This window comes from Loxodonta africana, chromosome 3, assembly GCF_030014295.1.
Source record: "Loxodonta africana isolate mLoxAfr1 chromosome 3, mLoxAfr1.hap2, whole genome shotgun sequence".
NCBI lineage: Eukaryota > Metazoa > Chordata > Mammalia > Proboscidea > Elephantidae > Loxodonta > Loxodonta africana.
The window spans coordinates 197,845,052-197,864,810 of NC_087344.1; the positions used below are offsets into that span (position 1 = coordinate 197,845,052).

The following is a 19,759-nucleotide window of genomic DNA, read 5'->3' on the forward strand; positions in this document are numbered from 1 at the left end:
ACATTGTATTAACCATTTAGAGGAGGGTCTAGGCTTCTACTCCAGATATTAGAGGAAAAACCAAAACCAAACTCATTGCCTGGAGTCGATTCCTACTATAGGGACTCCATAGGACAGAGTAGAGCTGCTCCATATGGTTTCCAAGGAGTACCTGGTGGATTCAAACTGCAGACCTTTTGGTTAGCAGTTAAGAGTGGTTAGCTCTTAACCACTGCGGCACCAGGGTTTCCGATATTAGAGAAGGTTAGAATTGTCCAAAGTCAGGGTTTAATTTTTTTTCTCAACTTGTCACCCTCCTTTGCCTCTGTATTTACTTAAAGGAAAAAAAAAAAAAGGAAATGGTTCTATTGCTTGTTTGCAATGTGCTCTGAGAAATGGCAGAGGGAAAGCCACCTGGAAGCAGTGGATGAGTGTTAGTAGTGGTGCTTATCATGCTTCATAAATCACCCATTCAGACCCTTTAATCATTTTGGATGTTGTTCAGCTCCCGGTGAACTGTCAACATGCTCCCAGTCCAAAAAGTGATGGCTGTATTCCAGGGCCTGTCTTGCCTCCTCTCTACAGGGAGCAGCCGCCACTCAGCGGCTGCCCTGAGTACACAGCCCTGAACTGACAGTACTGGAGGCCTCTGCTGTCTTCCATCCCAGGGCCTGTTTAGTTTGCCCTCTACCATCACGCTGGTCTCCTGACACCATGAAAATGCCTGCCTCCCACAGAACATCTGTGTTTGGATGAACCTCTCTTCCCCTTTCTTGATGTTCCAAACAGCAATGAACTTGGATGTTCCCTGCCTTATGTTCAGAAAGCCCCTTTCCCCTGTTTTCTGACCTCATGGGCCTTTGTACCCAGTCTAGGTCATTGACATGTGTGCTTGAGTGTGGAACAGGGTAGGATGCAACAAAGGAAACAAAGGAGGGCATTGTGATTAGTGTGGGAAAAAATTGGGGGACAGTGTTTGCAGGCTTTCCAATGAGGAGCCTGGGAATGTTCCTGAACCTATGATGCTCATTTCCAATAAGTTCTCCCTCCTCTTCCTTCTTCCAATAATAACACCGGGCTTACCTGCCCCTGAAAGAGCTCATCAAGCATGTACTGAATGAATGGTGGAATGAATGAATAGTTGTATTTCCTGGAGCCAGTATTCTGGGCAACATGAGGAGCCAAGAGTCAGGAGATGTGGGCTCCAGGCTTGGCTTTCCTGCTGATGAACCTGGGGAAGTCTTTCACCATCTCTGGGCACTGGCTTCTTCATTTATAAGATGAAAAGCTTGGTCACCATTTGTGGTCCCAGATGTTTTGAACAGAAGAATTCCTCTCAAGATTTTTGATGAAATATTTCAAAGACGCAAAATATATAAAGGGCAATGTATAAACACCTGGTACTTTCCGCTCAACAGAATTCTCTCCCAGGATAATAGTTGTAATTTTTTAGCAGCCTTTAATCGGGGGGAGTGGGGATGGGGGAGAGAATAGATGACAACACACAGCAGTGGTGCTTTTGTAAGAATCTGTATTTTAAATGTCACTATAGAATCTGAACTTGAAAAACTGTACATATATGATCAAGACATGTTGATTTCACCTAAGGCAATTTTTGATGCAGATGAAAACATGCAGTAACCCTTGTAACACACTTCTATGGCCCAGGGCAGTGTTTCTGAAAAGTGGGATCTATATTACCATCTGCATTAAAAAAAAAAAACCAGCTTCTGCCTGTACTCCAGGCCTGCTGAGTAGGACCGAGGGCTGGGCCCGGGCGTCTGCTTTTTATTGAGTATCCCAAGTGGAATTTAGAACTTGAGTTTTAGCCCTCTGAGCTTCAGTGACTATTTCAATTCTAATATTTATGGTACAGTGACAATGAATGCTCCTTTTAAAAGTAGCTCCTTTAGTTCCTTTTAAGTAGTTTGCAGTTTTTTAGAATATGTATTTATGCCCAACTTTCAGTAGTACATCTATTGCCAAGGTAAGTTGTGCTGCTATTGAGGTTGATGGATAGGAAATGAATGACTCTGCCTTGCCTTCTCAAGAATTCTCATAGACATTCTAGAATTTGGACTCAATGCCAGCTTTGGTCTTTGTCTTGCTGGTTTTGATGAGGTTTCATAAGAACAGACAGTACAAGTCACCGAGCTATACAATAGCATCATGAGTAGCCACGGCTCTTGGGTGCCCTGGCCCCAGATTCTGGTCCTGTGGGCCCAAGAGCTGTAACTCAGGGAACCTGGGTAGCCCAGAGAACAGAGGCTTATCTTTATAACTGGCCCCATTCATTGTCCCAGACCGTACTGTGAAATTATTGAGAATGGCCTTGGCCAATAATGCAGCTCTCAGTTATTTCATTTACAGAAGTATGTATCACAGAGAAGGTGCTCAGCACTGTGCCAAGGGCTGTGGAGTGTGGAAGACTTAAAGAGTATCATATCTTTGTAAAGTCCTGTGCTCATGGAATAGAATCTAGGTGTTAATGACTCAGGTTATTAGTTAGCTTCTTGAAGGTGTATATTACCCTTGCATACAGTGTCACATTTTCTCTGGCCTGTGAATAACCTCTGTCAGCAGTGATTATCTCCTATATCCTGGTGCTATTTTCCTGGGTACAAATAAGTGGGTGTTCTATTTCACGTTCTCAAGGAGGGCCGGGCCTGGTAGGGAAATAAACAATCGGGGTGAGTGAGCACAGGGGCTTGTGCATTGCCGTAGTAACCAAGTAGATGGATGACTCTGTGGGAGGGTATGGGAGAGGGAGTTGACCTGGAAGGCTTCACTATGGAGAAACCAGAGCAGATATTTCAAGAATACGCAGGAGTTCACCAGGCAAACGTTGGGGAGAGACATCTTAGGCATAGCATACACTAGGTGCAATTACACAGACGTATGAAACAGGATGGGGTGTTGAACTTGCATGTGGGGGAGTGACAAATATCCTTCTGCAAGCACAATTAAAGTAGACAAGCTGTGAGAAGAAGTGAATTTTTAATAAAATGTTTTCATATTTTGTGTCCTACTACCAAAGTTTGGCACCAGAAAATTCTGAGCTTCATATCTCTGACCTGCTCCTTAACAGATACAGGACTACCTGCTTGGTAGTTGTGTGACTTGACCTTTCCGGACTCAACTTTCTTGAGTCTGGAACCCGGATGCCTACCAGAGTTATTAAACTTATGAACTTTGATAATAAGTGCAGAAGGACTTCCTGCAGACCCTTTGTAAAACAGTCCCTTTGGTTAAGAGGCCTTCAGTTTGGTTGTGGAGATGTGGTTACACTCATGACACAAAGACTACAGGCAGAATATGATGAAAATGCCCAATGGCACTCTCAGAGTTCACTTTCAAATTCCTATGATCATTCCCAGGAAGCAAAGCTGCAATGTTCATTCTAGAAAGTTAGTGAGCACAGCTGAAAATAAGCCAAGGGCTTGCAGAGTGAGGCCACCAGTACCTGCCTCTTCAAACTGAATCCCTCCTCTGGGTGAAGCCCTCTCTGAGCACCTTGGCTAACTAGGTGGCCTTGGCTCACACCCAGAAGCAGTGTGGGGTTGGTGGGAAGGAGCTGTGCCAAATGAGCTTCATGGTGAAGAACGAGGGGACCAGGATGGGTCTCAGGCTAATTCCTGTGGAGCTACTGAAAGAGTGCATCACTAGCCAGATTGTTTGTGTTCAAGGTGACTGAGGAACTAAAAAAACCAAACTCATTGCCATCCAGTCAATTCCAACTCATAGTAACGCTATAGGACAGAGTAGAACTGCCCCATAGGGTTTCCAAGGATTACCTGGCAGATTTGAACTGCCGACCTTTTGGTTAATAGCCGTAGCTCTTAACCACTATGCCACCAGAGTTTCCTGAGGAACCAAGGATTCTGTAAAACAAAACAAAATGAAATTATATATATATGTGTGTGTATATATATGCATATGGGTTAAAAATCAGTAATTGTGAAAACATCCAGGGGTGCTTCAGGGAGACAAACATTGTCAGTGAAAATAGACTGTTAAAGGTGTGGGGGTATGTGTGACAGTTTGGACTGTCACCCCTAAGAAAGTAATTCTGTTCATTTTATTTCTGCAGTAGAGCCTCCTGCCCAGCGCTGGGCTGGTCCCTTCATTAAATGCTCCCTTAACTGTTTCACTTAGCCAGCTGCTGCAGGTCCCCTGCTCCTTCTCAGACACTGGCTGTATGAGACACAGGGATAGGAGGCAGCTGTAGGAATCAGGGCAAAGGAAGCATGGGAAGTCAGGAAATGTTCAGAAACCAGGCGGCTGGCCTGTCAGCAGCTCTCTGACTTGCAGCCAATGTTACTTACTGTGTCACTCGTGGAACGTTTACTCTTGGCTCCTGTTGGATCTGAGCGCCTCTCCTTGCCCTGCCTCCCCTTGGTGGGCCTCACTGGTTGGCACAGTACACCAAGTTCCAGGGCCACTGTTGTAATACAGGCTCCCAGGCTCTGCTTGTGAACCCCAAACACTTTTCCTTGGCCTCTCCGGCCAGCATTTAGTATTCCAGGACTTATATTGCATTGCTGCCTAAAAGGTCAGGCCATGTAGAGCTTAATCTCTTCTTGCTAGTGGGGCTTTGGCTACCAGGTCAGCCTGTCCACATTGGGCCAAAGGGCCAGACTTGCTGGCACAGACGCCAGGGCTGGCATAGGCTTGGTGGGAGGCTGGCCTGAGCTGCAGACCGCAGCACCAGCAGTCTTGTTTGTTTGTCAGCCCCTGGCAAAGCCTGAGCAGATGGGATCCTCACCCTCTGGAACACAGATGCTTCCTCCTGAGCCTGCCTGCCCAGGCAGTGCTCCACCTTGGAGCAGCACAGACTGGGGAACAGGAGGGCCTGTCCCTGCAGGTCCTTTTTCCCCTTTGTTCTGGTCACTTCCATTCTCCCCCCACCCCTCCAATCCATTTTCTCTCCCTGGAGTGAGCACAATACACCCTTGTGCAAGTGAAGTACAATTGCCGTATCAACAAATAGTTTAATGATAATAAACATTTAGCATTTTCAGATACTTGATTTTCTTTAGGTTCCATGGTTTCCAATAGAACTGCAATTTGCATACTAATTCTTCAGTTGGAAATGGGTTGGGACATCTGACCAACAGGCAGGTGGAATAAATGCAGAGTGTGTCCTACCTTATAAACAGCACTCAGGTAGGACTGGCAGCTGTAAAGGGACCTGGAGTCCTATTGCCTGCCTTTCGTGCCACTCTTCATTTTCAAGGACTCCAGGACATTCCTAGAGTAAGGAGCACCTGTGTTGTCACTGTCATTGAGATTCTAGAGGAAATTATTCAGTCATGCTTTTCCAAATAGTCACTGCCAAGAGACCCTGAGAGAGCCAGCTGGGAGCATGTGCACAAATTGAATTAGAGGCTATTTTCCAGTCCCATAGAGAAAGTTTAGCTGCATTTTGAGTTTTTAGATCAGGGTATTAACAAGTGTGGCCAAGGTTGTCAAAACACTAACTACAGAAATAGTTAAATTTAACATACCCAGGTAGTGAACTGGCTGGGCGCCTCTTGCCAGGCTTGGGTTGGGGATCTTCAGTAGAAAGGTCCACGAGAAGAGTTAAGCCAAACAAGAAAGAAAGGTGTGCTCAGCTACAAGACTCTTCTAGAAATACAAGACAATTAAGGGTCTGGCAAAATACTCTCTGAAACTGGAGCTGGGGAGAAAGGCACAGTGCCTGGCAGAGGGAAGTTTTTAATATTTGCTGTGTTGTTTTTGTTGCTAGAAAAGGGAAGAAGGATTTATGTGGAGCTTGTGATTTTTTTTGTTTTTTGTTTTTTTTTTTTGAGAGAAACATAGTCGATGAGATCAAAGAGAATAAAACAGCCAAGGACTGACCTGTCCAGGGCAGGTGTTGTCCGCCTCTGGGTGTTTCAGGGACTCTTAGATGGTCTTAACTCCCATCTGAGTTCATCAAAAGGCTCCCTTCAGTTCTCCCTTTGACTGGCAAGAGCTGCCCTGATTTTAGTGACTTGGTCAGGAGGGAGGCGCATCTGAAAGGCAGTGTTTATCGAAAGCCCATGTGAGCGAGGTAAATGCCGGTGTGGTTGGATAGGTAGCCGGTTCACCTCTCCCAGTAGGCACAAGGCCAAAGTCAGCTAACTTGCAGATTCTTATGCTGGTGCTCCCACTCAGAGGTAATTTCAGTTCATCTAGAAGTGCACCTGAGCCTAATGATGCAGTTAGAGGCACACGTTGCAAACTGGAGCTGCAGCTTTCACTGGCTTGTTGCCACTGACCTAGGGAGGAATTTGCCACAGGGCTGAGGTCCCGTCCTGAGCCAGACTCCAGGACTAATGCAGTCCTCACCTCCCCACCCCCTCAGGTGATCTCCTTACTCTTAATTGCCTTTGGGTTCCCAGGCTGAAGCAGAGTCAGAGGTTAAAGTTTTCTCCTCTTTCTTCTTCACATCTGGTTCTCTGCTTTGCCCTTCTTTCAGCCCCCTTTGTGAAAAGGAGAGCTGTTGATAGGGTGGAGTTGCTGGGTGACGCAAACAGTTACACACTCAGCTGCTAAACAAAAGGTTAGAGTTTCAGGTCCACCCAGAGGCTCCTCAGAAGAAAGGTCCTAGCAGTCTACTTCCAAAAAATCACCCATTGAAAACCCCATGGAGTACAGTTTTACTCTGACACACACGGGGTTGCCATGAGTCAGAATCAATTTGATGGCAACTAGTTTGGTTGATAGGGTAAAGGGATTGGGAGATTAGGGAAGTGACCACTAGACTGGAGAGTGACGTGGGATGCAGTCACCTGGAAACTCAAATCAGCAGACAGCCAGAACCTGTCCCAACAATATGAAGAAAAACATTTTACCTTAGTTAGCAAGGTCGTGTTCTTGTCTATAGGAAGAGGACAGCCAAGGGGGCATCAACACTGTCCTTGTACAACAGGATAGCAGAAGATGAGCTGAGGTTTCAGTGGAAGGGAGAGACTTTGGACAGTACCGGAAGCTCTAAGTTGAGTTCATAAGAGTCTTAAAAGGCATGGCCAAGGTTATCAAAACACTCACTATAGAAATAATTAAGTTCGAGATGCACAACCAATGAGCTGGGTGCCTCTTTCCAGGCTTAAGCAGTGGCAGTTGGGGGGAGGGGTTTCTTGAGAAGAGGGACTATGGGTTGGAGTGAAGTCTTGGTTTTGGGTCCTGTATTACTTAAATTAAAAAAAAAAAAAAATCTGTAGCCCAGGTGTTTGATTAGAGAGTACGCCAGATAAGTTTTCTAGGTGGTGATACCAAGTTGGGGACCAGATGAAAATGGTTTTAATAAACCTGAGAAGTGCTCAGAGTGAAGTTCAGGGAGGAAAATGTAGAGTAATACCACCAGTTATGAATAGTTGTATAAGAAATGGCTATGAAAGAGCAAATTTTACAGAGAGAGATCTGGGATTGAGGGCGAGGCCTGGGCTGAGATTGGAGCAGCCCTATTCAGGACTGCTCGTGAGAGTTTAGAACGTAGGAGTTGTGAAGTAATGCCTTCCCTTGTGACTATTATGTGTCACATCCTTGCCAGAGTACACTCTAGCCCCAACATCGTCTGGCTAATAGAGCTGTGGGTGGACTTGGAGACTGTCCCGCAGATAATTAAAGGAATTTGAGAATCAAATTTGTAAAGAACAATTTAGAATTAATAAGTATCTTTTAGAATGTAAGAAACTCTGACATCAAAGACTAGAGCCAGCTTGCCTTAATCTTTGCTGGGGATAGAATGGAGTTTTAGCAGCATTTGCTTAGCCACAAGGAAAACTTGCCTGACACCAAAAGTTGTTAAATGGTGGAATGAGTCATTAAGAGTAGGTCCTAGATTTCTGATGAGAATTTCAAAGTCCCCTGTTTTTAATCTCGTTAGGATGAATTAGATTCATTCCAGTGGTCCTACCTCATGGCAGAGTGGTGGAATTGATGACCGCTCTGAGTTCCTATTCCAATCTAGAGATTCCTGCCCCTGCCTGCAGACATCTGTCTGCTTTTACATCCCCTGAGATGCTCCATATCTCCAGGAACTGAGCCAACACGCTAGACCCAGCTGGGCCCAGCCTCTCTTTTCCAACCCACGAGGTAGCTGGGACTGTGCAGATGCACCGATCTAATTGGATTCTTCGTTCTCCTGTCCTTTGCAGTATGAGTTTAAAGCCAAGAACATCAAGAAGAAGAAAGTGAGCATTATGGTTTCAGTGGATGGAGTGAAAGTGATTCTGAAGAAGAAGAAAAAGGTAAGTAGCTCTGAACTTGCCTGTCCTGAAGAGGGAAGCAGAGAAAGTAGTGTGGGATACCTTTTCCTTTTAGGTCACTCTATGGACAGAATTCTTCCCTTAACTGGCGAGGTCATCCTCTGACCAGGAGCAGAGTTAAGAGGCTGCAGCTGAAGCGGAGAGTAAGGCACAGACCACTGGCAGCTTCACTGGTGACAGAAGCCATCTCTGATCACCCTCTCATGCAAATGCCCTTTCCCATTTTGACACCTTTATCTTTGAATCTGATCTCAGGAAATACTTCCAATTTAAGTGACAACAGCTAAGTAACTGGGTTCAGTGGGGGGAGTGGACAAGAAGCGGTTCCCTCAGTAGCTGTCCCCTTCTGTCGTAAGAACAGTTAGTCACACAATGGAGTGGCATCTAGCCCCATTGTGCAACCTTGTGTCATCCTGTTCCAATCGCTGCTGCTTCAGCCTATGTGTTTAACTAGTACTTCAGAACCTAGCTGCTACTGCTGAATGGGAGGGGCGGAAGGGTGGGAGAGAGAGGAAGAAGGCATTGATCCCTACAGTGCAATGGGTCTTCCTCTGGGTCGGGTGATACAAACACGTGAGCATATGTTGTTTCACACTTGGCTGTTTTGTGTTAGTTGTGAGCACAGTGTTGTGAAAGATGTGGACACCTTGGAAAGACTAGGTTCCCATAATGGGGGGGGGGGGCGTGTTTCTGAAAAGAAATGGAAAAGGGCTTGGTTGACCGAAGATGTGTAAGGAGAGTCCTTTTTTCTATTTCTTGACTTTGCTGATGCCTTTTTTTATTTGTTTTTTTATTTTTTTTAATGATGCTTTTGTTTTATATTGATTGGTGGTAGCACTGTAGCCTGAGCTCCCCTTTGGTTCCAAACCCAAGTTGATCTTAAATCAAATGCAACTCAAGGCAAACCCCAAGGAGAGATTGTGAAGGTTATGGAAGGCAAAGACACGTACTTAGTAGTAGGCAACATAAACCTGGAGAATCATATGGTGAGGGAGATCTTAAAGGGTAGTAATCTGTCAATTCAAGGTCTTATTAAATCTTCTTAACAACCACCTTGGAAAAGACATTGCCCAGTGTATGACTGGACTTCTCTAGTGATGGGAAATTTACTACTTCCTGAGGCAGCACATTTCATGTCTGGACAGCTACAAAGGTCTCCATATAATAAAACAAAATTTGTTCTCTTATGCTCCCTAAAAATCTTTAGGGATGGTTCTAGAAATCATTCTATGGCTAGGAGGTTGGAAGTATGTAGGGAAAAAATAGAACATGATATACTGTTGATAATCAACTTCTTCAAAATTCAGAAGTTGTATGGAATTTTTAACAGTGTGTTAGGTGTCTTCGACTTTATAAACCTCCACTGTGGGGACCTCAGTCCCCACCTTGTTCTTACTGTGGAAGTATCTTTCCTGCCCCGTACCCTCACAGCACAAATATGCACACGGTGGTTAACCATGAGGTAATTTGTATTGTCCTCTCAGGAGTTTCTGAGTAGAATAGTTGCTGAAGCAATCCGAGGTCTCTCAGGTAGGCCTATCAGTGCCCTAGTTAAAGAAATTATGGGTAATGACGGTGTGAATTTAAGAACTAGCGATATCCTCAGAAAAACTGAACCAGTGCAACCTAAGCCCATGAGTCAGGGAGCCAGGCTGAATCCCTATTTGGCTTTTGCCACGTGTGTCAGATAGCTCTACTCATCCCTTTACTGACGGGGAAGAGGCATATTGTTGCTCTCATGTCAACTGCTAAAATAATAATTGCCATTCATTGGTGCTTTCACAGCCATTATCGTCCATCCCTTCATCAGTTCTGTGAAGAAAGTCTTTGAGGACGTTTCCCCTAATCAATGCTCATGACATCCAGTCACCTGGGGAAACTAGCCACAGAGGCAAAGTGGCTTTTCCCTCCCAGAACTCAACCCTGGCCACCTTTCAGAGGCAGAAACCCAGACTTATCAGTATGTTGAAGTTATGAACCTTAGGATGCTAATTCATACTAGCAAAGCTCAGAAGAGGCTGTTGTAGAAACTAAACCCCTGGCTTCTTAAGTCCCTTTGGAAATAGAACAGTCTCATAGACCAGATATTTTCATTAGCCTGACAAGCATGTGTTCTGTCTCTGGGAGGCAAGTGATGTGAGAAGACAAATTAATTATTAGAGGGTTGCTTCGTGAGCCCAGCAATGGAGCAGAGCAGCTAATTATATGAGAGGAATGCTTCGGGTCCTTGGGCTCCACGATAGATGGGTCTACACGATGCTCATAGTGGCCTTGTTGGGTGCGTGCTGATCGTGGCATGTGTTAGACTGTACCAGCATTTACTTCCATGACTTTCTGATTTCTGTACTCCCATGGCTGACCACGCTGCATCTCTGCAGTACCCCAACCCACATACACTTCTGACTGACATACTCTTTGTTTACCTTCAGTCAGATTACATTTCAAAGCCTGCTGTTCTAGGGGCTGTTCTGTCCATCTTGAGTAACTTTGTATAGCTCTGATCTGGTCCATTATGGGTAACTTCATAGTTTTGCCCGTAGGGGACAATCTTATTTCCCATTTCACTGTCTCCCCCACGTATCATGCACCATATGCAGTGGTATCCCCACTTTGCATGACTAGGAATGGGGTGGGGCAGTATCTGACCTCCTCTAACTTCACAAGGGTGAAAGAGAATCAAGATCAACAGCCCAAAGCTGATTCCTGTGAAGCGGAGGTCAGACATGCCCCACCCTCCAACCGTTTTACAAATTCTCATGCCAACCATCCCTCCCACAGCACTCAGTCTCTCTGCTGATTTTGATAACTCATTGATGGCCACACAGAACTCACAGACAATACTCACAATTATGGGGTTTATTAGGGAAGTAACAGGTTACAATTCAGGTTCAGGAATGCTCAGGATATAGTTCTTCTATCAGGACAGCCTCTTCTCAGCTGCATCCACAGGCAGGTCTTTCCGTGGAATTCGGCCTCTGGCCTGCTTGGGCAAATGTTACCAAGCTCTTTTAGCTCTGCCAGTAAGTTCCCAGAGGCACCCCATTCCACCAGTAAGCCTCAACCCAAGGACGCTCAGCTTTCTCACTCCATGGGCCGGGAAGCCCACCACCCCTTCTCCTGTCAGTCTCCTGCCTCGCCACCATTCCTCTGCCACTGCTTCTCACTATCTTCGATGTTATAGCTCTCCCTCTTTCTCCCTCTGTCTCCTGGTTCCAGAAGCTTCTCAGTGCAGGGATCCTGGGTCCAAAGGACGCACTCTAGTTCTGGCTCTTTTTCTTTGTGGTGGTGAATCCTCCTCTCCTGCCTCTGGGATGGCTCATTTTAAGCCTAGCAGGGTGGTAAAACTGTTTAATCCCTTTGTTAGAGCACCATATACCTTATTTGCATAGTCTCACCAGTCACTGAGTCACAAAGATCATGGCTAGAAGGGCCATATTAAGTAGTTTGTTGTACCACAGCATGTGAAAAAACTGAGGTTAAAGTGTTGAAGTATTTTACCTGAGATCACATAACACATAAGGACAGCAGTGTGCTGAGGTATCAACTGAGGGAGAAGCCGACCTCCTACCAAGTAATTAAAAGCTAAGCTGGAGAAGCGTCTTCCAGAGGGAATCCGTGGGACCTTATGACTCACTTTGAAACTCCATCCTTGGTAATCTCTGGTGTAGGTTCACTTTCCAGCTGGCCCAGTGGAGAGGTGATCTAACAGGTCTTTCCTAGATCTGAGTCTTCTGGTCCCAAGCTTGGGAAAGGAGAGTCTCCCATCTTATTTCCTCCACCCATGCCTGGTGCCTGTTTCAGGGCTGTGGCTGTTATTTGGATAATGCCTTTAATCACACTGTTGATTTTTTTATACCGCCTCTGACAGATGAATGCACGTTAACAGCAATCAGACTTTTTGTCATCTTGTTCCCATGTGACAGCCCTCTGTTATCTAAGATGGCTGATACCACCCCACTCACACACACTCTCTGTCTTCTCTCATAGAATTGAGAGGGGGTAAGACTAGACATGGCATCATGTAAATGCACAATCTTCTCCAAGGAAATGGAATAGCTGGCAAAGTTCAGTGATGGCCATCTTGATCAGGTGAAGAACTAGAGCTCTTGCCAGGTAGCCTTAGGTGTAGAAACAGCCATGTCTGATAGCCAGAAGGCACCATGTACAGCCTGACATGCTCTACTGATTAATCGGTGCCCTTGCTGGACTAGTTGGTAAATATGTTGAACATTTCAGCAAAACAGCATGTTGATTTTCTCTGGGTCACTGTGGTATGCTAGAGGGACCCTGGGGCTGACATGAGAAGATCTGAATTCTAGTTCTACTTCTACCTTTCCTGGCTGTGTGACTCAGCAAGTTATTTTGCCTCTGTGAGCTTCATCTGTAAAACGAACAGTTGGATTAGATGATGTATGGTACGGATCAGCATGAATCCAATTCTCCAGATGTGGAGATGGATCGGTCCTCACCTTTCTACTTCTTCATCATCACTGTCAGATGCCCCTGTGGTAGACTCTTATTCTTACTCTAGCCACCCGAGCTAGGTCAGAGCTCACAAGTTAAAAGGACACTGTCCTTCAGACTGCTAAGTAGGCAGACAGCAGCTGCAAGTTTGGGGAGTCTAAATGACACCCGAACCTTCCAACATACTGGCCACAAATTTGGGCTGGTTTCCCACTGCTCCTTCAGAATGCCAGCTTCAGGCTCTGGAGTCTACATGACACCTTTACTTTCTGACTAGCTGGTTGCTACTGCTCCTTTGGGTTCAATAATTTGCTGGAACAACTTACAGAACTCACGGGAAATATACCATACTTAGGACTACAGATTAATTACAGGAAAGGATACAAACAGACACATAAGGCAGGTCTAGGGGGTTCCCAATGTGCTACCGTCCTGAGAGCAGAGGTGCTCATCAATGAGGAAGCTCTCCAAGCCTCTGTGTTCAGGGCTTTTATTGGCCAGTCCTACACGATAGGCTAAATCACGCCTCCAGAGACTATTTAATATTGACTTTCTAGGCGAGTCTTTTCCGGCCTGGGTGGTTCCCATTTGCAGCACAAATGCTCAAGTGTGGCCTGGAAGCCCCAGACCAAGGCACTCCAGTTACTCCATGGTTATTTCTCAGGAACGAAGGACAAAAGCTACTTTACTTAGTGTAAAACTAGGTCCGTTATCCCACAGATGATCACTTTGACTTTTCCAGCCCAAATACTTTGTGCCAGTACTGGAACTAAGCTTTTCAGTGTTTATGTGTGTGTACATATAGGATGTCTGTAATTACTCAAGTTTTCGAGAACATACCAGGCTACAGAGAAAGCAGATCGAAGAGGCCAACCACGTGTTGTTGTCTCCTAATCCTCTAGAACAGAATTGGGCCCTCTGAGGGCCTCCCAAAGAAGCCACTGAGCCTCCTTTCTTTTCTCAGTCTTTCCACGGTAAATGGTAGTGTGCTTCCGGGCTGAGGGTGGAAGCTTTTTTACAAGGATTACCTGCTCATCAGTGAGCTTTTTAAGTGCAGTGTGGTGCGATGGGTTTGTTTGTATGTGGCCTTTCTTGCCATGGTCTTGTAACTCACAAATAGGTAATTGTGGTCCACCAAGAGGATTAGATAGCTTGCTAATAATGCAGATAAAGTTCATGGCACCCCTGTGGGGATGGGACCATGCAAATAAGGTCTATGAAACCCTAACAAAGGAATTAGTCAGTTTTGCCGTCCTGATAGGCTTAAAATGAGCCATGCCAGAAGCTGGAGAGGATCTTACCATCACCAAGGAAGAGCCAGTAGTGGAGTGTGTCCTTTGGACCCAGTATCCCTACACTGACAAGCTCCAGGAGACTGAGAAAGAGTGAGCTATAACCCTGAAGATGGCAAGAAGCAGTGGCAGAGAAATGGCAGCAGAACCAGGAGACCAGCAAGAGTCAGTGCAGTGGACTTACCAGCCCACAGAGCAAGAAAGCTGAGTGCCTTTGGGCAGGAGGCTTGCTGGCGGAGTAGGGCACCTCTGGGCACTGGTGAAGCTAGGTTTGCCAACCCATGAAGCTACAGCTAAGCGCCTTTGGGCCAGAGCTTACTGGTGGAGTAGGGTGCCTCAGGGTACTTATCAGCAGAGCTAAAAGAGCTTTGTAATACTTGCCTGAGCAGGGCAGATGGTGAGAGGCCAGAGAGAGGTGCCCCTGTGGGCGTGGCTGGGAAGAGGCTGTCCTCATGGAAGATCAGTAATTGGAGCATTCCTGAACTGAATTGCAACCTGTTGTTTCCCTAATAAACCCCATAATCGTGAGTATTGTCTGTGAGTTCTGTGTGGCCATTGCAGTGAATTACCAAACTCAGCAGAGAAGTAAGAGAGTGCTGTGGGAGGGATGGGTGGTGACAGAATTGGTAAAGATGGTGGAGAGAAGAGGCATGTCTGACCTCCACTTCACAGGAATCAGCCTTGGGCTGTTGATCTTGATTCTCCTTCCTCCTTGTGAAGTTAGAGGAGGCCAGACACTTCCTCCATGCTGTTTTTTACAAGGGCAGGGACCAGTCAAACCCAGCATGTAACTGGGCACCTGACACATGTAGTATGTTTTCAATAGTTATGGCTCTTGGTTGGCTTGGTGAATGGATGAACATTGTCTGTGTGTGATAATGACATTAAATCAGAAAGAATTAAGTATTTAGCATTTAGATCCAATAGAGCCTACTTTGCCCAACGGAAATGACTGATTTTGTTATTGTTATTAGTAGGACTTGTTCAGGTGACTGATCTTCAAGACTAGAGCAGACAGTAGCCAAATTGTAATCATCTCTCATTGAGATAATATATATATATATATATATAATAAGCTATATACATATGTAACCTATATATATATATGTAACCTATATATATATATGTAACCTATATATATATATGTAACCTATATATATATGTAACCTATATATATATATGTGACCTATATATATATATATGTAACCTATATATATATATATGTAACCTATATATATATATATATATATATATATATATATATATATATATATATATATATGGAAACCTTGGTGGCATAGTGGTTAAGTGCTACACCTGTGAACCAAAGAGTCGGCAGTTCGAATCTGCCAGGTGCTCCTTGGAAACTCTATCAGTCAGTTCTATTCTGTCCTATAGGGACGCTATGAGTCGGGATAGACTTGACAGCACTGGGTTTGGTTTTTATATATAAGTGTATATATATAACCTTCTTAATATAACCTATATATATATATAGGTTATATTAAGAAGTATCTAAAAGTGCTGTCTTGAACTGATGGCAGCAGATAATGAATCTTAGATTCCTTATAAATCTTAGGTTGTATTTGTGGTGTGAAGCCAGTTACTAAGATAATTAGCTTGACTTTGATGCCTTTCCATCAGTACGTTTTCTTCCGCTCCCCAGTAGGCCCAAGTAATTATCTTTTCTGTATATGAAATAATGATTATTTGTTATGATACTGGAATTACACTATAGCACCATGTGTTTCTAACATGTTCAAGGAACTGGGTAGGATACATAGGAGTATTAGACATGGACTCTTTCCTGCAAAATTATTTTTGATAGCACAATATGTGTATCAAAAATATATAGGTCTAGTATAGCTCCTGTAACATTGGATTATAGTTATTTATCTCTTTCCCTCATAGGCTGGAGCCTTTAGGGGGCAGGGACCATGTCTTCTCTCAAATCCTATTTCATCTGTTTGGAAAAGTGGAAGACAAGAGGGAGCAAACCAGTGAAATAATTACACACTAAAATGATAATAACTAACAATAATACCTAACACTTACGTTGAGTACCTACTGTTTGCCAGGCCTTCTTTTATACACTTATTAAATCCTCAACAACAGTCCTATGAGATACATACCATTCTTATTCTCATTTTATAAAAGACCATTGAGCAACTTCCTAAGACCTCAAGTCCTGTCAGTGGTGAAGTCAAGGTTCAAACCAGGTGTGTCTTGCTCAAATCCCAAGCAGGTTCTTTCCAGTTGCCGTCGTTGCTGTGTGTGTATATATGTACTAACCTCCTCAGACTCCTTTAGGGAAATGGTACTTTATAAGAAATGTCTAATTATTTCAGTCTTTAACTTTTAACCCACACTCTGTCACTGAAACATCATATCTCAAGGCAACTATTTTCCTGCCCAAACAGTAGTGTTAGTTACTGTGTAAACACAGACCTCTGATCTAATTGGGCAAGAAAGAGACACTTAGAACTATAGAACCAGAATTTAGAAGAAAAAGGAACTTTAGAAATCACCTAGCCCAATCCCCTAATTGATTAAATATGGCAACAGAGGACAAAGGAGGTCGAATGACTGTTGTCCCAGGGTCACCTACGTTGTTACTGACAGAGTCTCAAAACTGCAGTCCAATCCTTTTTCTACCATGTTGTATTTCTAGAACTGACTGTGTTTTCTGATAGTTTTCAAATGGGCCTATTAGGAATTGCGTGAATTGTGTGATGATTATTAACACTTGAGTTCTGAAATGCATTTTCTATATCCATATGTTATACCTAAAAGTGGCAGATAGCTTTATTTTCAGTCTAATCCCATTCTGTCTGAAAGCATGGGGAATGTGTGAAGCTGAGTTAATATGGCCTTTGTAGGTTGTTGGATTTTTTTTTGAAGATGTCATCATTGCTTTCAGGAGCATGAATAATGGTAAGGCTTGCAGACTTTGTGACATGCTTAATGACCATTTTCTGTAGAGATGGGAAATAAATGTCAGCAAAGATTCTTCCTTCACTTTTAGGTTCTTTTCTTTAGGAAAGCCTTCAAACGTGCCATATCCATTTCCAGGTTCCAAAAAGAGGCAGGACCACTGTGATAATTATCTCTGACTTTTGCTTTCTAGGAAACCCTGGTGGTGTAGTGGTTAAGAGCTATGGCTGCTAACCAAAAGATTGGCAGTTCAAATCCACCAGGTGCTCTATGGGGCAGTTCTACTCTGTCCTATAGTGTTTCTTCGAGTCAAAATCGACTTGATGGCAGCGCATTTTTTTTGTTTTGTTTTCTGTAGCTGGCACTGTTCCAGTCAGACCTACCTCTGACTCAGTTCCCCCGTAATATTCTCTACCAGGAGCTTTTGGAATGACAAAATGGCTATGAATTTCTGTGGAGGACTTGACATTTTTCTATAAAGGAAAGAGGAGGGGCCTATTTAAGGATGTGCTTACCCTCATTCAGTGATCTTATAGAAGCATACACAACAAGCCCTTTATCCCCTTCTTTTGTTGAAAGTGAAGAGCTTCCTAGTAGTGGGCGTAAGGGTGGGAGGCAAGGTGGAAAAAAACTTTGAGGTTATCACCTAGTATATCAAAAAGAGCATGGGGTCTAAAGGCAGAAGAGCAGGATTTAAATTACCCACTGGACTAGGTGACCTTGGGGGGAAACTATTTAACTTCTCTGAGCCTCATCATTTATCTCTAAGGTGGAGACTGATTTTGATAATGTAAAAGAAAGCATTATATACAAGTAAATTGTTCTTTGCTTAAATGGAAAAAAGGACTTATTGCCCATATCAAATAGGAAACTTCCTGTGAGAATCAAAATGAAGCAGATATTTTATGAAAAACCCACAGCTAACATCATACTGAATGGAGAAAGACAGAGCTTTCACCCTGAATCAGGAATAAGACAAGGATACATGCTGTTATGGATTGAATTGTGTCCCCCAAAATGTGTGTCAACTTGGCTCGGCCATGATTCCCACTATTGTGTGGTTGTCCACTATTTTGTGATCTGGTGTGATTATGCTATGTATGTAAATCCCAACTTGTGTGATGTTAATGAGGCAGGATTAGAGGCAGTTATGTTAATGAGGCAGGACTCAATCTACAGGAGTAGGTTGTATCCTGAGTCAATCTCTTTTGAGACATAAAAGAGAGAATCAAGCAGAAAGGAGAGGGATTATTACAACCAAGAATGAAAAGCCAGGAATGCAGTGCATCCTTTGAACCCGGGGCCCCTGCACTGAGAAGCTCCTATACCAGGGGGAAGATTGTTGACAAGGACCTTCCCTCAGAGCCAACAGAGAGAGAAAATCCTCCCTGGGATCTAGCGCCCTAAATTCAGACTTCTAGCCTCCTAGACTGTGAGTGTATAAATTTCTCTTCGTTAAAGCCATCTACTTGTGGCATTTCTGTTATAGCAGCACTAGATAACTAAGACACCCACTATCACCACTGCTATTTAATATTGTATTGGAATCCTAACCAGAGCAACTAGACAAGAAAAAGTAATAAAAGGGATCCAAGTCATGAAGGAAGTAAAACTATCCGTGTTCACAGATGGCATAATCCTATAAAGAAAATCCCAAAGAATCCACAAGAAAGCTACCAGAGCTTATAAAAGAACTCAGCTAAGTTGTAGTGTATAAAGTCAACACACAAAAATCAGTTGAATTTCTATACGCCAGCAATGAGCAAGCTGAAAAGGAAATTAACAATTCCTTTTATAATAGCATCTAAAAGAATAAAATACTTAGGAGTAAGTTTATCCACGGGGTGAAAACCTTGTAGACCGAAAACTATTTTTAAAAATTTTGCTGAAAGTAGACCTAAATAAATGGAAAGATATTCCATGTTCATTGGAAGACTTAATATTGTTAAGATGTCAATACTACTGTGTTGCTAAGTGGGTAAAAAACTGGTTGCTGTTGAATTGGTTCCAACTCAGAGACCCTATAGGATAGAACAGAACTGCCCCATAGGGTTTCCCGGGAGCGGCTGGTGGATTTGAACTGCCAACCTTTTAGTTAGCAGCCAAGCTCTTTACCACTGTGCTACCCAAACCCAAAAACCAAACCCATTGCCGTCGAGTCAATTCCGACTCATAGTGACCCTATAGGACAGAGTAGAACTGCCACATAGAGTTTCCAAGGAGCTCCTGGTGGATTTAACTGCCGACCTCTTGGTTAGCAGCCGTAGCACTTAACCACCACTCCACCAGGGTTTCCACTGTGCTACCACGCCTCCAAAAATTCCTTTCACCCCACCCCCGAACCCTGCGCCCTAGACTGGGAAGTCTGTACAATCTTAAACTGGGGTAGTCCCTGCTCTGGGAAATTTTCTCCCTCTGCCCTACCACAGTCCAGCTCAAGGTTGTTAGCCAAATCACCTCTAAAGGGGTTAAAAAAAAAAGGGGGGGGGGGTAAGGTGGGCTAATCCCATCTTGATTGCTAACTGTGTGGTAAGGATCAGCATGACTCCAATTCTCAACTGGAAATAGACCCAGACTTCACCTTCCCACATCTCCATTTCTTGTCACCAGCCACCCATGTGGCACTTCCTCATACATGGCTGCTTGTGGTCAGTTCATCTTATCCCTGGCCACCCTAAGCCAACTGAGAACACACAGATAAAAAGGAATCTGTCCTTCTGATTGCCTGTGCAGCCCCCTGTATCCAGCAACCCACAGGGTACTTTTTCTCTAGCCCTTAACCACCCAGAGTTGGGTCAGGCCTTACAAGTTAGAAGGACTCTGTCCTTCAGATGA

General features: G+C 44.1%; 1 protein-coding gene across 2 annotated transcripts in view; it reads left to right on the top strand.

Annotated features, from left to right (window-relative positions):
* The window catches only part of LOC100674634 (carboxyl-terminal PDZ ligand of neuronal nitric oxide synthase protein), a 434,071-nt gene that overhangs the window by 285,577 nt on the left and 128,735 nt on the right, over positions 1–19,759 (top strand). For both annotated transcript variants that reach the window (XM_023554221.2, XM_010594913.3), the window contains exon 3: positions 8,124–8,216. In XM_023554221.2, the coding sequence (XP_023409989.2) occupies positions 8,124–8,216 (93 nt within the window). The remainder of the gene's footprint in view (positions 1–8,123; positions 8,217–19,759) is intronic.